General features: G+C 38.8%; 2 protein-coding genes and 1 pseudogene across 2 annotated transcripts; 2 read left to right on the forward strand and 1 right to left on the reverse strand.

The window, feature by feature from the left end:
• The first annotated feature begins 4566 nt into the window (after nt 1–4566).
• On the forward strand, nt 4567–5041 carry LOC104451138 (cysteine proteinase RD21A). The gene has a single exon (XM_018875788.2). The coding sequence runs from the start codon at nt 4599–4601 to the stop codon at nt 5010–5012; it is 414 nt and encodes a 137-aa protein (XP_018731333.2). The 5' UTR covers nt 4567–4598; the 3' UTR covers nt 5013–5041.
• Nucleotides 5042–12832: 7791 nt separating this feature from the next.
• Nucleotides 12833–14003, reverse strand: LOC104451137 (probable cysteine protease RDL6). The gene is made up of 4 exons (XM_039315873.1): nt 13895–14003; nt 13444–13577; nt 13125–13265; nt 12833–12988 (listed from the first exon to the last, which is right to left on the reverse strand). The coding sequence occupies exons 1-4, from the start codon at nt 14001–14003 to the stop codon at nt 12833–12835; spliced, it is 540 nt and encodes a 179-aa protein (XP_039171807.1).
• Nucleotides 14004–14790: 787 nt separating this feature from the next.
• Nucleotides 14791–17251, forward strand: LOC120294907 (annotated as a pseudogene).
• Nucleotides 17252–17370: the final 119 nt, after the last annotated feature.

Below are 17370 nucleotides of genomic sequence, written 5' to 3' on the forward strand. Positions count from 1 at the left end.
TCACATGACATGACAATTTATTTAGCAAAGACATTATATTGAGCCAAATTTAAAAGTTGAGAACGTTGATTGAATAAAAAATAATTTTTTAAATACTCAATCGTAAAATAAGCAAAAGTTCATGCATTTGCATTATTGTCACTCATTTTGATATTCCTCCATTTATCTCACCTAAGTATATGATATAACAACATCATAACACACATCATGACGAAAACCTTAATTCATGTAATTGGTCATCTTACTTGTTTGAAAAGCCAATGAGCGCTATCAGACGTTGGATTTGTGATTGAGCATAGTAATTAGAAATTGAGTTAAGGCGAGGTGTGCACTCGTCGTGCAAACGATGGATTTGCAATTAGGAGTCTTTCCCCCGAATGGCACATGGTAGCGGATGAACCAGGAGGGTTCATTGAACACTTGCTATCCATGTTAATACCAATGGTATCGAGTCATCACTCGATCAAATTAGATATCTCATAACCAAAGAGATAATAATATCTACTTGTCTTTCTTTCTGACTAGGGCTTTTGCTTAATAAGGAATATCAAGAATTGCGACATCTGTGGTGGTTGTGCTTAGCTGGATCTTGCAATCCTCGTCAGTGTCAGAGAGAGTGGTTGTCTTTTTTCCCGTAGCTAACAATTAAAGATCCATTTGGAACCTACTGCATGGTCCAAGAAGCTACATGATTGCAACATCCTTTGTATCTTTAGCACGACAGGCATGGGCACCGTTCGGTGGGAAATTCCGAAAAACCAGAATCCATGATATCTCTTTCGAAGCAACGATCCTTTCTTATTAGGCGTTTTCAACGCATCACTAATCACTCGGTCTTACTTAGGCCCGTTCAAGAAAAAGTTAAAAAAAATCATAAATTTATTACACTTTTATCAATTTAGTCATAAATATTTAATTTTACTAATTGAGTCCTAAATTATTTAACTTTTTATCAATCGAGTCAATTTGATCAATTTTGATTGTAAATAGCTGACATGAACACCAATTGTGCTACATAAGACGGTCGATGCTGAAGTGTATATTTTTCAATAATATGTTAATATTATTTCAATTTTTTTATTTTTTCCCTTTGCTCTTCTATTATTTTCTTCTCTCTTTTTTCCCCTCGTCCGGCCATTGCTGGACCTCTTCGATGGCCAACAGAGGTCATCAACATCTGGTGAGGGCTACCCTCCCCCAGGTGATGGCCACCTCACCTACAATTCAATCTTGCGAATCCGCTTAGGATAGAAAATGCACACAACAACAATCCTTGAAGACTCCTCTAGCAGCAACAACTTGTGCAAGTTCCTGTCGTATGGGTTGTGGAAGAACATATCTAAGTTGGGCAACCCTCGGCCTCGTTCGATTTGGCCAAGGTAGCCCACACCTATAGCTGACAACCTTCGCTAATTATCAACAACGCTTGGCGGAGAGAAAAAAGAAAGAAGAAAAACTAAAAATAAAAAGAAGAGAAAAAAAAAAAAAAGAAAAGGAAAAAAGAGGAAAAAAAATTGGATATCACAAAGAACCCTAAAGTGGAAAACATCTGTCAAATTTATCCAAAACTAATTTTTGATAACGAAAAATCTCAAATTGGTTCATTTGTGATAAATTTACTATTTGTTACGTTAAATTGAATTAATATAATGAAAAATCATAAAATGATATGCATGTGACAAACCGAGGGTAAAATCTCAAACTAATACATCTATTAACTAATATACGTCATCAAACTCAGTAATTTAATGGTAAAATTTAAAAAAAATTAATGGAGGGTAAATTTATCACAAATATATTAGTTTGGATTTTTTTTTTTCATGATATTAACTCATGAAAAAATGATAAAAATCGAAAAAAAATATTAAAAAATTATCCATGTTCAGCTGATTGTTCTATGTGGCATGACTAGCACCCATATCAATGATTTTTGTTCAAAATTAACTAGTTGAACTAAACTAACAAAAAGTAAGAAGGTTTATCATTTAATTAGCAAAATTGAAAAATTTATGACCGAATTAGTAAAAGTACAATAAGTTTAGAACTTTTTGGACAAATTTTCCCTCCGTTTATTTCTTGGAAAAATTAATGATTGGAGAAATATTTTCTTAAAAGCAATTGCTTATATTACATAGAAAAATAAATAAATAGAAAACATATGGTCCATATAAAGGTTTAGGTAATAACGAAAAGATTTTTTTTTTTCCGAATTATTAATTTTCCATGAAATCAATGGAGCTAAAAACCCTAAATTGATATGCACATGCTATATTGACCCAAAATTAATTTTTGTGTCTTAAAAAATCCAAAGTAGGTATATTTTTGTCATATTTACCCCAAACCAGTACACTCGTACTAGACTTATCTTAAGTAATTTTTGTGTCATAAAAACCATGAATGGGTACATCCATGCCCTATTAACCCCAAAAAAATCACATTTTTAACACAATTTGAGATAAGTGTGGTTTGAGTATACTAGTTTGGGGGTAAGATATATCAGTTTTGGGATTTTTATGACACAAAAATTAGTTTAGGGTAAATGTAGCATAGATGTACCGTTTTGGGGAATTTTGTGGTATTAGACCTAAAAATGCATTTTGATTATAGTATGCAAAATATGGTCTAAGTGATTTTTAGGGGAAAAGACATCACAATTACCGCAAATTGTGTAAGGCGCTAGTTTTAATACCAAAAATTTTTGAGTGATCACTTGAGTGTCATATTGGAGAAAAATTAACTTTGATCTCTCCGAGTGACATATTCTAGCAATTTATCTCATGGGACTTTTTCATTGAAAATTTAAGTCCCACATGCATTTTTTTTTAAAAATAATTTAAAGTCGTATGGACAAATCCTTTGATCAAATTCTCATTGAAAACTGCCATACCACTTCATTTTCTTCGCGTTGGTCTTCAGCTTTGGCTAACAATTTTACAACTTTTTCCATTTTCTTTCAATCATTTTTTCAACCATTATCTATGTCCCAACGCGACCAGCAAAATCAAAACAAAATTGAAAAAGGAAAAAAAGATCTAATTAAATTCTCTCTCCCTGAAGTTATGATACAAGCTTGGTAAATCTGCAATTGGGAGCGATGGAGCTCCAACGAGTCTGATGGATGATCTTTGTAGTCCCTATATCTTCCTTGTCGTGTGGTCCTCATTCCATAGTCCACGACGACGATTCGGCTCCATAGGAGACAGATTGCTACGACATTGAAACTTGCATTCCTAAAAAGAATGAGCGAAAATTTGAAGAGGTAAAGAATGAATCAACAGCAAAATGATTGCTTTCCACTTCTTCATTTGCTTAATGCCCCAAAAATTCAAGAGTTAATGTGCCCCAATTTGAGGAGCTAGGATTTGGTTTCATACTGAATTTCGTCCAAGTTCATTACTTTGGGACAAATAGTTGGCCAAACGATGTCATTTAGGTCTAATAATACCAACTTTATTTTGCTGGCAAATCTCGTTAGAGGTTTTCACATTCTAGTCACATAAATCATTGATGACATTTAAGTGATTATTTTATTTTTCATTTTCCCTCTTATTTACTTATAAAAAGAGTACTATCAAATTTTACAGAAGAGGGGCAAAAAGAAGAAAAAAACAAATTTCCTTTGGACAGCCATGACTATACAAGGAAAAAGAAAATGAAAGTCTTAAAAGGGTTCAAATTGCCTGACTTGGTTGAGCTCCTGCGGGGCGCTTATCTTTCTTACGTTCACTTCCAGCCAATCACGCCTCGTATTCACATGCGTCCTGTCAAACCATCATTTGCCAACCTCCATTTCCAATTATCCCTCAAATGCCTCTATCCCCACTAGACTCATCAGAATGGATCCTCTGCTTGTTTCTTAACCCATATGATGTTAAATGAATAATAAATGAATTAGTTCTATTAAATAAATGGATCATAAATTGATTTGAACATAATACGAGTCATAAAAGAATTTATAATTTATTTAACCAACCCACCTCTATGATTCTTTTTTCATTTTTTCACCCTTGATCTCTTGTTGGCTCAGCACTTTCATTTCAGTTTGGGTATGATTTTTTGTAGATTTAATTAAATATTGAAGCATTTTAATAATATTAATTGGATCGAGTATGAATCAAGTCAATTATGGGTCATTAAATTTATATCACGTGAAAATGAGTCAAAATAGATTTTTTTTTTTCTGAACGAAGAGGCGAAATAGATTAAAGGGATCTTTTTGAGTCGATCCATTTCGATCCAACCCAACCGTTTGATAGCTTTAATCTCTTAATTACTCCCTTTTAATTTTTCCTCACAAATTGTATTTCCTCATATTTCATCCCAATAAATATCTTTCTCTCTTTCTTCCGACCATAAAAAGAAAAAAAATCTCTCCCTCTTCCAACCAAAAGAGGAAAAAAATCTCACTCTCGACCAAAAAAAGAAAAACACCCTCTCTTCTGACAAAAAAGGAAAAAAAAAAAGCTCTCTCTCTCAATCAAAAAGGAAAAAAATATCTCTCCATTTCTTTAGAACCCCATCATCGTGCTTGTCTCCCGTACTCCACATTCATCCCTTCATCCCAGAGAAGCCCAGTCTTCAAACGCGCGAGAGAGAAGATGGGTCTCGGCCAGCGAACCGACGCCGAGGTCATGGCGCTCTTTGAGTCGTGGATTGTGAAGCATGGGAAGGTCTACAACGTCCCGGGCGAAAAGGAGATGCGTTTTGAGATCTTTAAGGACACACTCCGGCGCATTGACCAGCACAACTCCGAGAACCATTCCCACACGCTTGGCCTGACCCACTTCTCTGACCAGACCGTAGAGGAGCGCTGCTCCATGTTCGGGAGGCCCCCGTCTAAGTCGCCTCTCGACGAGAGCCAGAGCCACTGCCGCGACGAGCCACGGCTTAGGGACGAGCTGCCGGAGTCCTCCAACGGGAAGAAGGAAGGCGCGGTGGTTGGCGTCAAGGATCAGGGAAGCTCTGCCAATTCTATAATTTTGACAACTGACGAATTCTTGGAAAAAAAGTGAGTTTCGGACACCTTGGTTTGACTCAGAGCAAAATTTTAGAGAGAGAGCAATTTTAAGTTGAGTTTTACGTGAAAATCAGAAAATTGTTTTCATTTTAGAAAATCACGAGAATTTATAGGTGATTCCAAAAGGTTAATATTTGTTAATAAAACTTCCGACGCTAATAAATTTTAAATTGGGAAAGTATGCGAGAAAGTATGCGAGAAACCGAAAAGAAAAGGAATGCCAACGAAATACCTATTTTTTTTTCCTTATTTATCATGTCATGTGGTTGCCGTCTTTTGTTGATTTTAAAGCTTCGGATGATTTATCTTTGTCGGAGTTTCCCATTTCCTTTTGTGTTTGCGCGAGTCATTTTTCCGTTCAGAGGCTGGGCTTGGTCGGGATGATAATCACGAAGGATTGTGGAGGGCCGGCAGTCTTATACTTATTATGATTTTATAGTTATGATCTGCCACTTTGTTCTTTTCTGTTGTACCCAATGATTTTACATGAATGCCATTTTCGCGCTAATTTCCGGCCAAAATCATATGAATTTCTTACTTCGATTTTTGATGTTGCATATGCAAAGCAAATTGAGGCCCGTTTGGAGTCATGCTTGGGCGGTCGCGACAACTCTCTCCCACCGAACGAGATCAAGAAGCCGTTTCAAGTGACTAATGAAAGCAAATAAATTCGAAAAGCCCATGCGGTCCTAGGAAATAAAAAACAATCCTTGGAGCACTATTGTACTGATCTTTATATTTGCCAAAAGCGAAGTTCTCCGGATCTCCATGAAATGCAGAGATGTTGTTCTGCTCAGTTTGGCACATTTGTTTATAACTCAAGGCACGAGCGAATCTTTATTAAAGAATATAACGTAACTCAAGAATGGCCACCTCTTATGATATGGTTTATGATTTCGTAAGATCACCGACAACTCTTTAAGCATGAATTAACAATTTAACAATCTCCATGGCCAACATTCAAGGACATAATTGTTGATCTCTCGGGCAGGCGGTTCAAAAGCAACTTACTATTAACTAGTGAATTAAAAACTGTCACAATATTCAAAAGTAGGACCATACAATTATAGCCATTAACCTTCTGATATCATCTGCATGAAGTCTCGGATCATCCTTTTCTTGGTTTGAAGGGTAGCAAGGATGTAGATATGTTACCTCCAAGTGATTAACGAATTGACAGAGGAGAAAAAAAAAAAAGATGGCGCACCTGCAAATAATATTCTTCAATTATGTATTTGGAAAATATACAATACAATATCTATCTAAACTTCTTGACTGTTAAGGACTTGGGGCACTGCAAAAAGTAACAACTCGGTGGAATCATAACAGCCATGAAAGCACGAATGCTGAATAAATAGCCCCGTGGTTCGAAAATGTCATTTCTATAGATTCGGAAAACTGTTTCTTGAGTTGCTCTAAGCAAACCAAAGGACCAATTCTTATTCAAAACACACATAACCTTGGGGGCGGTAGGGAAATTTTTAAGCACGTGCTCCAAGACAGTAGCAGTCCCGCGCATATGCAGATTTATTGTAACAAAGTGCTTGCTACTCTGTCGATTTAGAGATCATCAGAGAAGTTGTTATAAAAAAGAATTATTTATATTTACCTCAGAAAGAGGTTCCGTTTTCTTTTCTTACACGCGATGGTGTTTACAAGATATGTATCTGGTAACATTTCAAATCTATTGAGAAAAATAAAATTTGCATCACACTGACTGCAGATATTGAATCCCAGGCAGGACTAGATCTCTCTTAAGGATACCTTAGAATCACCGGGAGCACAGGGGCGTTTGACAAAAATGCACCTGTCTTAAATGAGAGAAGAAAGAAAGTTCCCATTCGTGGTTGTGCCTTCTGCACGACATTAGCAGATGTGTTAAGCAGACGAACCAATGTAGAAGAAAAGGGAGATCGCAATAACTATGAATCATCCAAGTGGTGCAGCTATTATCAAATGACTATCAGTAAACTTCTACTTTGCAAAACTGACTATGTATAGTGACAAATCATCTGCTACAGCAAGTTACCAGGTCCCATGGTCTCTCATTTAAAAATCTCAAACTTAACAGCAGGAACAAAAACCGAAGTTACCAAGTTAGAAAAATGACATGGACCTATCGACCAGGCATTTTAAAGTACTGGAGATAAAGCATGGTCCAGTAGACTCTTCCGATACAAGTGATATTACAGAATCTCAGAAAAACAGAATTGATAAAGCCCTCCAACAGGTGAACTGAAGAATGTGAATAGGTTCAAACATCTCTTCGATTAAGCAAGTCCTCTCCCTTGACTTTTTCATTGGTTGGTGTCAGGTACAGCATCCAGCCTACACGTTTTCTTAAGATCAACATGGATGACCACAAAATTAAATTCTTAAATCGCGTCTTTATCAATTATAAAGCAATGATAGCATTATAGTATGAAAAATCAAAACGAGGATATATTGGTAGCTCTTTTGCAGGCAGGACTTGTCCTATGACCAACTTTTATTATCAACCAATTAGCATAATTAAACAAACTCCTCCATTTTATATATCGAATCTCTTAACAAGTTAAATTATTCGCTCTTCTTATTTGGTAGTTCTTTGTATGAAAGGCGTGAACCTCCATCACAATGACCCGCATCAAAAGCTATATAGTGTTTGTTCAATCAAACATTTCTTGTGAAAAAATAAAATTTTAAATTATGACAAACATAGTCAAAAGTAGTACAGGCACCTGCAACAACCCCGAAGTCTAATGCTTTTGTTTTGACTCCCTCTTGGACATAGATACAACCAAGGCACTTGCTGCCAAAAAACGTTACAGGAAGCTACTATCATTGCATAGAAATGTAAAGTGATATAAGTTATAAGCCGAAGGTGAAACGACCATCTTACACATGTCCTAAGAACAAAACTGTGATACTATTAGTCAGCAAGCATATGTACCTTGTTCATATCTTCGGACATATTAGGAATTATCTTTTTAATTGCTTATTTGGTATTTACCTATACGATGTTTCACAACATTTTCTTGCCGAAGGAAAATGTTTAACATCAAATCAAGAAAGGTGGATAATAAAGAACGGCAATTTGTTAGTAACCTGAAGCGCGCTAATCTGACAAGGCCAACAATGGGAAGTTTATAGCCACTGATCTCTTCAGCAATTTCATAGAAGTCGACGCCAGTGTCAGTAAAGATATCATAGCAGCAAATTTAACGTCATGCATTGACAGACCTTGGCAACAAAGCTTGGAAAAGAGGAGGACAAGTGATACATTATGTTTATGTAAGATATATGGTTAGAACCGCTGAGGTAAACCCCGTGGCCACCATTCCAATTTGGAAGGAGGAAGTGGGGGTTCGAATCCCCACATTTTCAGAGGGTTGGGGTGGGGATGAACTAGTTTTAGATATGAGTTTTGACTCCCTTGTCTTGCATGGAGACATAACAAAAGTCTGAGAGTGAGAGTTAGAATAGGAGTAGAGTAGAACCGACAAAAAAAAAAAGATACATGGTTAGATATAACAAGGAGACATGAAAAAAGTCTTAGAGCAAGAATTAGAATAAGAATAGAGTAGAACCGACCAAAAATAAAAAAAAAGATACATGGTTAGATATAATTGCTCCTGGCCCCTCGTTATCCTCATGTTGCTCTGCGCCAAAATTCTGGCCCATCAGAAGACGAGGAACTTAGGGAGGTAAAAGCAATAGATGTCAACAAGATTTTGTAAAGTCGATTGTCTAAGGAAGAAACCTCATTTAATTAAATCTCTATAGTTTTTATTTTTATTTTTTATGATCGAGGGATCGCTGGAAATCACCTTTTGAAGATCACATGACCCCGATGTTACCGAGCACCGATAGGGTTTCGCCACAAACCACTATTTAGACGTAAAATGATATAACAAATGGGACATTTTGGGTCTAGAAACGATACATTATGATTCTCTCCAAGTACAGCAAAAAAAAAAAAAAACAAAAAAGTACAGGAAAACAAGACATTCCATTTAGCCATCGACGGAAAAATTAAATAAACCCAGAAAGAATCAAATATTCCATATAGCCATCGATTTATTTACTTTTTGTGGTCCAACTGAGGTCGAAACTAATAATTTAGATCCGAACGCTCGCGGCCCATATAAAAAAGCTAGATACAAAGAGAAGGCTTCGACTGCACTTTGCATCTATAATTTGCTTATGGTTTTTGTTTGTGTCATGTATACTATCGTGATGTTGTATGCTCTAATTCGTCCGTTGGATTTTCTCGCACCTTCCATGAACAAGTCGTCGCACTTCGCTGGCACCCCAAAAGAGAAAAACAGCCTAAAACAAGGAAGGAAGGAAAGCAATCGCCTTCGCTTATTTTAGTGATACTTCATTTCTTTCATTGGATTAATTTGAGTTTAGCTAATCTCTACTGAGCTATGCTTTTTAGAAGCAAACAATGATCGATCGTGTGTATCAGCCAAGAAGCTTCTTAAGACTGAGGAATAATTAAATATTCTATAAACCCATTGATGTATTTACTTAAAATCAATATTCGCCAAATTCAAGCGCTAATAGACTTTCGTTCATTTCAAAAGAGGGCAAGCTTCTCAAAATGATATAACAAATGTGACATTTTGAGTCTAGAAACGGTATACTATGATTCTGTCCAGGTACAGCAAAACAACGGCAAAAAAGTACAGCAAAACAAGACATTCCATCTAGCTATCGATAGAAAAATTAAATAAACCCGGGAAGAATTAAATAGTCAATTTAGCCATCGATTTATTTATTTTTTGTGGCTCAATTGGGATCGAAACTAATAACTTAGATCTGAATGCTCGCAATCCATATCAAAAAGCCAAATACAAAGAGAAGGCTTTGATTGCACTTTGCATTTACAATTTGCTTATGATTTCTATGTGTCATATCTACTATCGTGAAGTCATGTGCTTCAATCCGTTCATTGAATTTCCTTGCACCTTCTATGCACAAATCGTCATACTTCGTAGGTACCCTAAAAGAGAAAAAGCGCCTAAAACGGGGAAGGAAGGAAAGCGCTCTCCTTCGCTTATTTTAGTAATACTTCCTTTCATTGGATTAATTTGAGTTCAGCTAATCTCCACTAAGCTATACTTTTTAGAAGCAAACAATGCTCGTAATGATCAATGTTGACTCATGTTTATATAGCCCTAGCCCACACATGATCATGTATGTGTCAGCCAAGAAGCTTCTCTAAGACTCAGGAATAATTAGATATTCCATAAAGCCATTGATGTATATAATTTTTGTGGTCCAATTGAGGTCGAAACTTCACAATTTGCTTATGGTTTCTGTTTGAGTCATGTCGTGATGTCATGTGCTCCAATCTGTCCGTTGAATTTCCTCGCACCTTCCATGCACAAATCGTCATACTTCGTAGGCACCCTAAAAGAGAAAAAGGGCCTAAAACAGGGAAGGAAGGAAAGCGCTCTCCTTTGCTAATTTTAGCAACACTTCTTTTTTTTTCATTAGATTAATTTGAGTTTAGCTAATCTCGACTAAGCTATGCTTTTTAGAAGCAAACAATGCTTGTAATGATCAATGTTGACTTGTGTTTATATAGCCCTAGCCCACACACGATCGTGTGTGTGTCAGCCAAGAAGCTTCTCTAAGACCCAAGAATAAATGAATATTCCATAAAGCCATTGATGTATATAATTTTTGGGGTCCAATTGAGGTCAAAACTCTGCAATTTGCTTATGGTTTCTTTTTGTGTCATATTTTCTATCCTGACGTCATGTGCTCCAATCTGTCCATTGAATTTCCTTGCACCTTCCATGCACAAATCGTCATACTTCGTAGGCACCCTAAAAGAGAAAAAGGGCCTAAAACAAGGAAGGAAGAAAAGCGATCTCCTTTGCTAATTTTAGTGATGCTTCTTTCTTTACATTGGATTAATTTGAGTTTAGCTAATCTCAACTAAGCTATACTTTTTAGAAGCGGACAATGCTTGTAATGATCAATGTTGACTTGTGTTTATATAGCCCTAGCCCCCACACGACCGTCTGTGTGTCAGCCAAGAAGCTTCTCTAAGACCCAAGACTAATTGGATATTCCATAAAGCCATTGATGTATATAATTTTTGTGGTCCAATTGAGGTCAAAACTCTACAATTCGCTTATGGTTTCTTTTTGTGTCATATTTTCTATCCTGTTGTCATGTGCTCCAATCTGTCCATTGAATTTCTTTGCACCTTCCATGAGTAAATCATCATACTTCTTAGGCACCCTCGAAGAGAAGAACAGCCTAAAACAGGGAACGAAGGAAAGTGCTCTCCTTTGCTTATTTTGGTGATACTTCCTTTCTTTCATTGGATTAATTTGAACTTAGCTAATCTCTACTGAGCTATGCCTTTTACAAGCAGACAATGCTGGTAATGATTCATGTTGACTCATGTGCATATAGCCCTGGACTGGACATGATCGTGTGTGTATCCCAAATGGACCTTTCGGTTGCCCCTCCTCACTTTGTATGTTTCTCTTAAATATTTCATACCAATAAACATCCCCCCTCTCTCTCTTCCGACCAAAACAAAAAAGAAAAAAGATCTTTCCCTCTCCCCTCCTATATAGACCCATCGTGGTCACTCATTCTCTAACAACTTGGAACCGGGCCTTCGTTTCACAACCCACACTCCACCTTCAGCCCTCACCCTGCAAAAGCCCATCTTCTAACGAGCGAGAGTCGGACAAAGAGGATGGGTCTCCACTCGGGGTGGTTCTTCTTTTTCTTCATTCTCTTGGCATGGTCCTCCGCCTCCAACATGTCAATCGCCACCTACGACCGTGGCCACGGCAGCGAGCATGGCTGGCACACCAATGCCGAGCTCATAGCCCTCATAAATATCTACGAAAACCCTAACTTTACTTGAGCTATTGGCGAGTAATCAATGGGCAATTGGCATGCCATCAGCGTGCAGTTGGCGTGCCATCGGTCTCCATTCGGGGTGGTTCTTCTTTTTCTTCATTCTCTTGGCATGGTCCTCTGCCTCCAACATGTCAATTGCCACCTACGATTGTGGCCACAGCAGCGAGCCTGGCTAGCGCACCAATGCCGAGCTCACAGCCCTCATAAATGTCCACGAAAACCCTAACTTTACTTGAGCTATTAGCGAGTAACCAATGGGCAATTGGTGTGCCATCAGCGTGTAGTTGGCGTGCCATCAGTCTCCACTCGGGTGGTTCTTCTTTTTCTTCATTCTCTTGGCATGGTCCTCTGCCTCCAACATGTCAATCGCCACCTACGACCGTGGCCACGGCAGCAAGCCTGGCTGGCGCACCAATGCCGAGCTCACAACCCTCATAAATGTCCACTAAAGCCCTAAATTTACTTGAGCTATTAGCGAGTAACCAATGGGCAGTTGGCGTGCCATCGACGTGCAGTTGGCGTGCCATCAGCGTGCAGTTGGCGTGCCATAGGCGATCCATCAAATGTACTAGCAAACGATCTATGTTAGCCATCATATGTACTAGCCATCAACATTAACATTTTGTGCCATGTTTTTACAAGCTCTTTCCCTCCTCTTTGTTACGCGCTACATGCAAATGATCCCATTGTCTCCTCAAATGTACTAGCAACTAAGTTTGCTTTGCCCATTTTCGGGTGTGGACATGTAAGGGGAAAATAGATTTACGTCCGTAACAAAATCTTTCAAATTCAAATATCCTAGCACCTGATTTAGGAACTTATTGGTAATTAAATGATAATTTTGTGAACTTACCAAATTTTGTTATAGTTTGTAACTTACTAATTTTCAAAAAAAAAAAAAAAAAAAATTATTGATTTTTATTTTCTTTTTTATTAGTGTCTTTGCTTCATTCTCCCGTAACCTTGCTCTCCCCATTTACTGTCCCAGGAGTTCTTTACAATCCAGTAATCCTCACCATTTTCTGTGCCATAACTTACGACAGCTACTGAGTGGGTCAGCATAGTACCACATGGTCCAGCATAAATACCCTGTAAAAATTATAGTGAAGAAAATTAGTCACTAATGCAAGTGGCATAAAATGCAGATCCATAGCTTACTTCATGTTCGTTAATATCTCTCTCCGAAAGAGATTCAAAAGTTGTCATGCTCAGGAGAGGATATTACTGATTTGTAACGCTGAAAACCTAGATTGCTGGCGTTGATGGACATGCTGACTGGTTGATGAGCGACGGCCTTCGCCAATGCTTTCTCGTTATTCACTGGAACACGTTTGTAATCATCTATCGTAGCAACCCTCTCACTGCTCTGCAAAACAGAATAGGAAAAAACGCGAGAAAATGATTATTGAAATGCTTCTCTCTAACGGGTGAAAGACGCACGGATCAATACTGACTCAACATTTGCCTTGAGCAGCTTCATACGGATAATTTTCCTCAGAGCCAATGCCGCCATTTTTTATGATATTCTGAAAAGCACTACTCACGAAACCGCTCGTGCAACCTCTACTATGAAGATCGCAGTCCACCAGCTCCTGCTCCGATAGCGGGATCAAATCCCCGGTCACGATTTTGTGTATTCCCTCCACGGCGGCAACGGCGGAGAAGGCCCAACAACACCCTGATTTTATCAGATTCAATTCAAACACAACCACATATCTTCGAAAATGAAGTATTGGCGGTCAATGTTAAGACTTATGATAAAGATTCACGACCCCAACAGCTCGTTAAACAAATGCACATAAGAATACGACAATCCTTAAGTGAGCTGTGAACACAAAGTATAGCACGAATAAGACAAAAACAAGTTTTTAATTAGCATTCCTCTTGTTGTCACGTAGAACCCGGCCACAGAATTCTCTCTATTTATTTTTTTTATATTTTTTTACATCCGAAACTCAGTTTTTTTTCCCAACAAATCGTGAGTGCCCGAGATACCCACCACAAGCCCCCTGATTCTTGACGCGGACCATGCGCCTTCCTTCCGCAAGTCGACGGATTCTGGCAGCTTTTGTTGGATGCAAAACGTGCAACCCAAGATCTCCATGACCAAAAGAAGATCATAAATGATTGAGTAGAAAGATTAACGCATCTATTTTGGAATCCATAATTCTTGATGCGGAAGCAGAAAAGCGATGATTCACGCACAAGTCCTTCTCCGCTATTACCCTACGTATCACTGGCTCAATGAGACGGTCCCCTCATCTAGGTTAACGCTTTTTATGTGAGAATACATATGAGAATTAGGGTTAGAGGCTTGAGCAATATTTATAGAGTTTCCAACCAAACCTTCTCATTACGGGCCATGCTCAACTCAGCCCACACTAGCCAACCTCATATTAGATTAATTAAGAAACCTTCTATCTCACCTTAGACCAACCCCGTAAAACGGTAAATTATAATATCAATTTTAATATAGTCCACATTAGAAAAACTCTTATAGCTTCTCCTCGAGCTGCGGCTCGTGTTGGTGGTTGCTCCGCATTGTGGTGCCAGGCTGGGCCCCCGTGTACATGGATTGGAACTCCTCTATGGTTAGGTTGGAGAACTGATTCAGGCCGACTTCGTAGGAGCGATTTGAGTTGTGGTCCTCAATGAACCTAAGCGTCTCCTATTTCGGAAATGCATTCAAAATTATCTCAAAATCTACTTTAGGTTAAAGGCCTTAAGAGAGTTTTAGATATACATTTGCATATCTCCAAATCACTCCAAAGATTTTGCCAAACGCGCCCTTTAGGAAAAAAGAGAGAGAATATGGGTCTTTACAAGTCGTCAATATCAATTGTAGGGGCGTCTTCTTCTTCATGCTCTTGGCCTTGTCGTCCACCTTAGATATGTGTATCATCAGTTATGACCAGGCCTACAACAACGAGCCCAATCAGTGCACCGATGCAAAGGTCATAGCTCTCTATGAGTCATGGCTTGTGAAGCATGACAAGGCCTACAACGCCCTAGGCAAGAAGGAGAGGCAGTTTAAGATCTTCAAGGATAACCTTTCGTTCATCAACAAGCACAATTCTAGGAACCGGACCTACACTGGCCAAGCTCATTGCATTTGGCTAGTACATTTGATGGCTTGTCAACTGCACGCTGAGGGCATACCAATTGCTTGTTGGTTACTCGCTAGTAGCTAAGGCAAAGTTAGGGCTTTCATGGACAATTTTGGAATTATGAAATTGAGTGAGGGCAAAGTTGGAAGAAAAAATGTATTTGCATTTCGAAAATGCAACATTCAAAAGTATCTCTAAATCTACCTTAGGCTAAAGACATTGAGAGAGTTTTAGAGATGCAATTGCATCTTTCCAATTTTTTTTTTTCCAAAAGCAACCTTTAGAAAAGGGTCATTAAGATCAATCAGAGGGGTGTTCTTCTTCTTTATGCTCTTGGCCATTGTTGTTGGCCTCGAACATGTTCATCATCAGCTACAGCTAGGCCCATGACAACAAGCACGACTGACGCACCAACACAAAGGTCATGGTCCTCTATGAGTCGTGGCTTGTGAAGTACGGCAAGGCCTATAATGCTTGAGGCAGTTCAAGATCTTCAAGGACAACCTTTGGTTCATTACAAGCATAACTCTAGGAATCGAACCTATATTGGCCGGGCTCCTTGCATTTGGCTAGTACATGTGATGGTTGACATAAATCGTTTGCTAGTACATTTGATGGCTCCCTTGTGGCATGCTAATGGAATGCCAGTCATTTGTCAGTTACTCACCAGAAGCGGAGGTAAAGTTAGGGTTTTCGTGGACATTTTTAGAATTGTAAAAGTTAAGTGAGGGTAAAGTTGGAAGAAAAAAATCTATTTGCAACTCGGAAATGCAGCATTCAAAAGTATCTCTGAATCTACCTTAGTTTAAAGGCTGTGAAGTTTAAAGGCCGTGAAAGATTTTTAGAGATGTAATTGCATCTTCCCAAAGCACCTAAAAAATTTCACCAAACACTCCCTTTAGGGAGAGTAGATGGGTCTTTACGAGCTGTCAATATCAATTATGGGGTGTTCTTCTTCTTCATACTCTTAGCCTTGTCGTTAGCCTCAGACATGTACATCATCATCAGCTACAACTAGGCCTACGACAACGAGCTTGGCCGGTGCACCAACATGAAGGTCATGGCCCTCTACGGGTTGTGGCTCGTGAAGCACGGCAAGGCCTACAATGCCCAAGGTGAGAAAGAGAGGCGGTTGAAGATCTTCGAGGACAATCTCCATAACATCGACAAGCACAACTCTAGGAATTGGACCTACACTAGCTGAGCTCGTTGCATTTGGCTAGTACATTTGATGGCTAACATAAATCGTTTGCTAGTACATTTGATGGCTCACCTGTGGCACGCTAATCGCACGCCGATGGCACGCCAGTCGCTCATCGGTTGCTCACCATTGGCCAAGGCAAATTAGAGTTTTTGTCAACCGTCATTTTTCCAATGGCTCAAGCGTTCTTCCTAAATGAATCGAGTAAGCTGGTTTGCTCTTCAAGTTACACCAACAGAACATCATCAACCGTCATTTTTCCGGAAGCATTCTTGAATTTTAATATGCATTCCCCAGGAGACTAAAAATTGAGCTTACAAATTTTGTGCCACTTGCATCAGCAACCAATTTTCTTTACTATAATTTTTGCAGGGTATTTTCACTTAACGTTGCGATGCTGCACTGGACCATAGAGTAACTGCCATAGATATGGCACGGAGAATGGCATGAATTACTGGATCGATAAGAACTCTTGGGTAAAAGTTAGGGAGAGCAAGGTTACATCAGAATGAAGCGTAGCTTGACCAATACCGTAACTGTCAGGCATGGGATCGCAATGGAAGCATCTTACCCCATCAAAAATGGCCCAAATCCCCCAAACCCAGGGCCGTCTCCCCCGTCTCCAATAAAACCACCGATTACTTGCGATCGTTATTATTCATGTCCCGAGAGCACGACTTGCTGCTGCATCTATCAATATGCCAACTATTGCTTCGCCTGGGGATGCTACCCGCTTGAGGCTGCCACATGTTGTGAGGATCATGAAAGTTGCTACCCTCATGACTACCCCATCTACAACGTCAATGAAGGCACCTGCTTGATGATAATAAACCATAAATTTTTTTGCTTTGATCAGTTAACATTTCAGTACTAACCTCGTTAGCATCTGAGGGTATTTCTTTTTATGTGTTTGGATTGGATTTTGCTTATATTGATTTTTCCCATAGAGCAAGAACAACACTGTCAGTGTTAAAGGCATTGAAGCGTACCCCAGCACAGTTTCACTGGGCCTTCGGGAGTGGTGGCAAGAAGAATAACAGGTAGTGAGAAGGTTTGCCTTTTAAGTATTGGGACGAATAGCTTTGCCAGAGTGAAGCAGTTGCAACGAGTCACTTTGATACACCTATTTCATTTCACTATAATAAGGGGATCGCAGCTGAGCC

The sequence above is a fragment of the Eucalyptus grandis genome, chromosome 6 (assembly GCF_016545825.1).
Source record: "Eucalyptus grandis isolate ANBG69807.140 chromosome 6, ASM1654582v1, whole genome shotgun sequence".
NCBI classification, from domain to species: Eukaryota; Viridiplantae; Streptophyta; class Magnoliopsida; order Myrtales; family Myrtaceae; genus Eucalyptus; species Eucalyptus grandis.

Excerpts from the sequence above, each read along its gene's own strand:
- LOC104451138 (XM_018875788.2), top strand. The coding sequence starts at position 4,599 with ATGGGTCTCGGCCAGCGAACCGACGCCGAGGTCATGGCGCTCTTTGAG.
- LOC104451137 (XM_039315873.1), bottom strand. The coding sequence starts at position 14,003 with ATGGAGATCTTGGGTTGCACGTTTTGCATCCAACAAAAGCTGCCAGAA. Across the intron at positions 13,578-13,894 it reads AATCAGGGGGCTTGTGGTGG|GGTGTTGTTGGGCCTTCTCC; the intron begins GTATCTCGGGCA and ends TGATAAAATCAG. Across the intron at positions 12,989-13,124 it reads GTTTTCAGCGTTACAAATCA|GGTATTTATGCTGGACCATG; the intron begins GTAATATCCTCT and ends TAATTTTTACAG.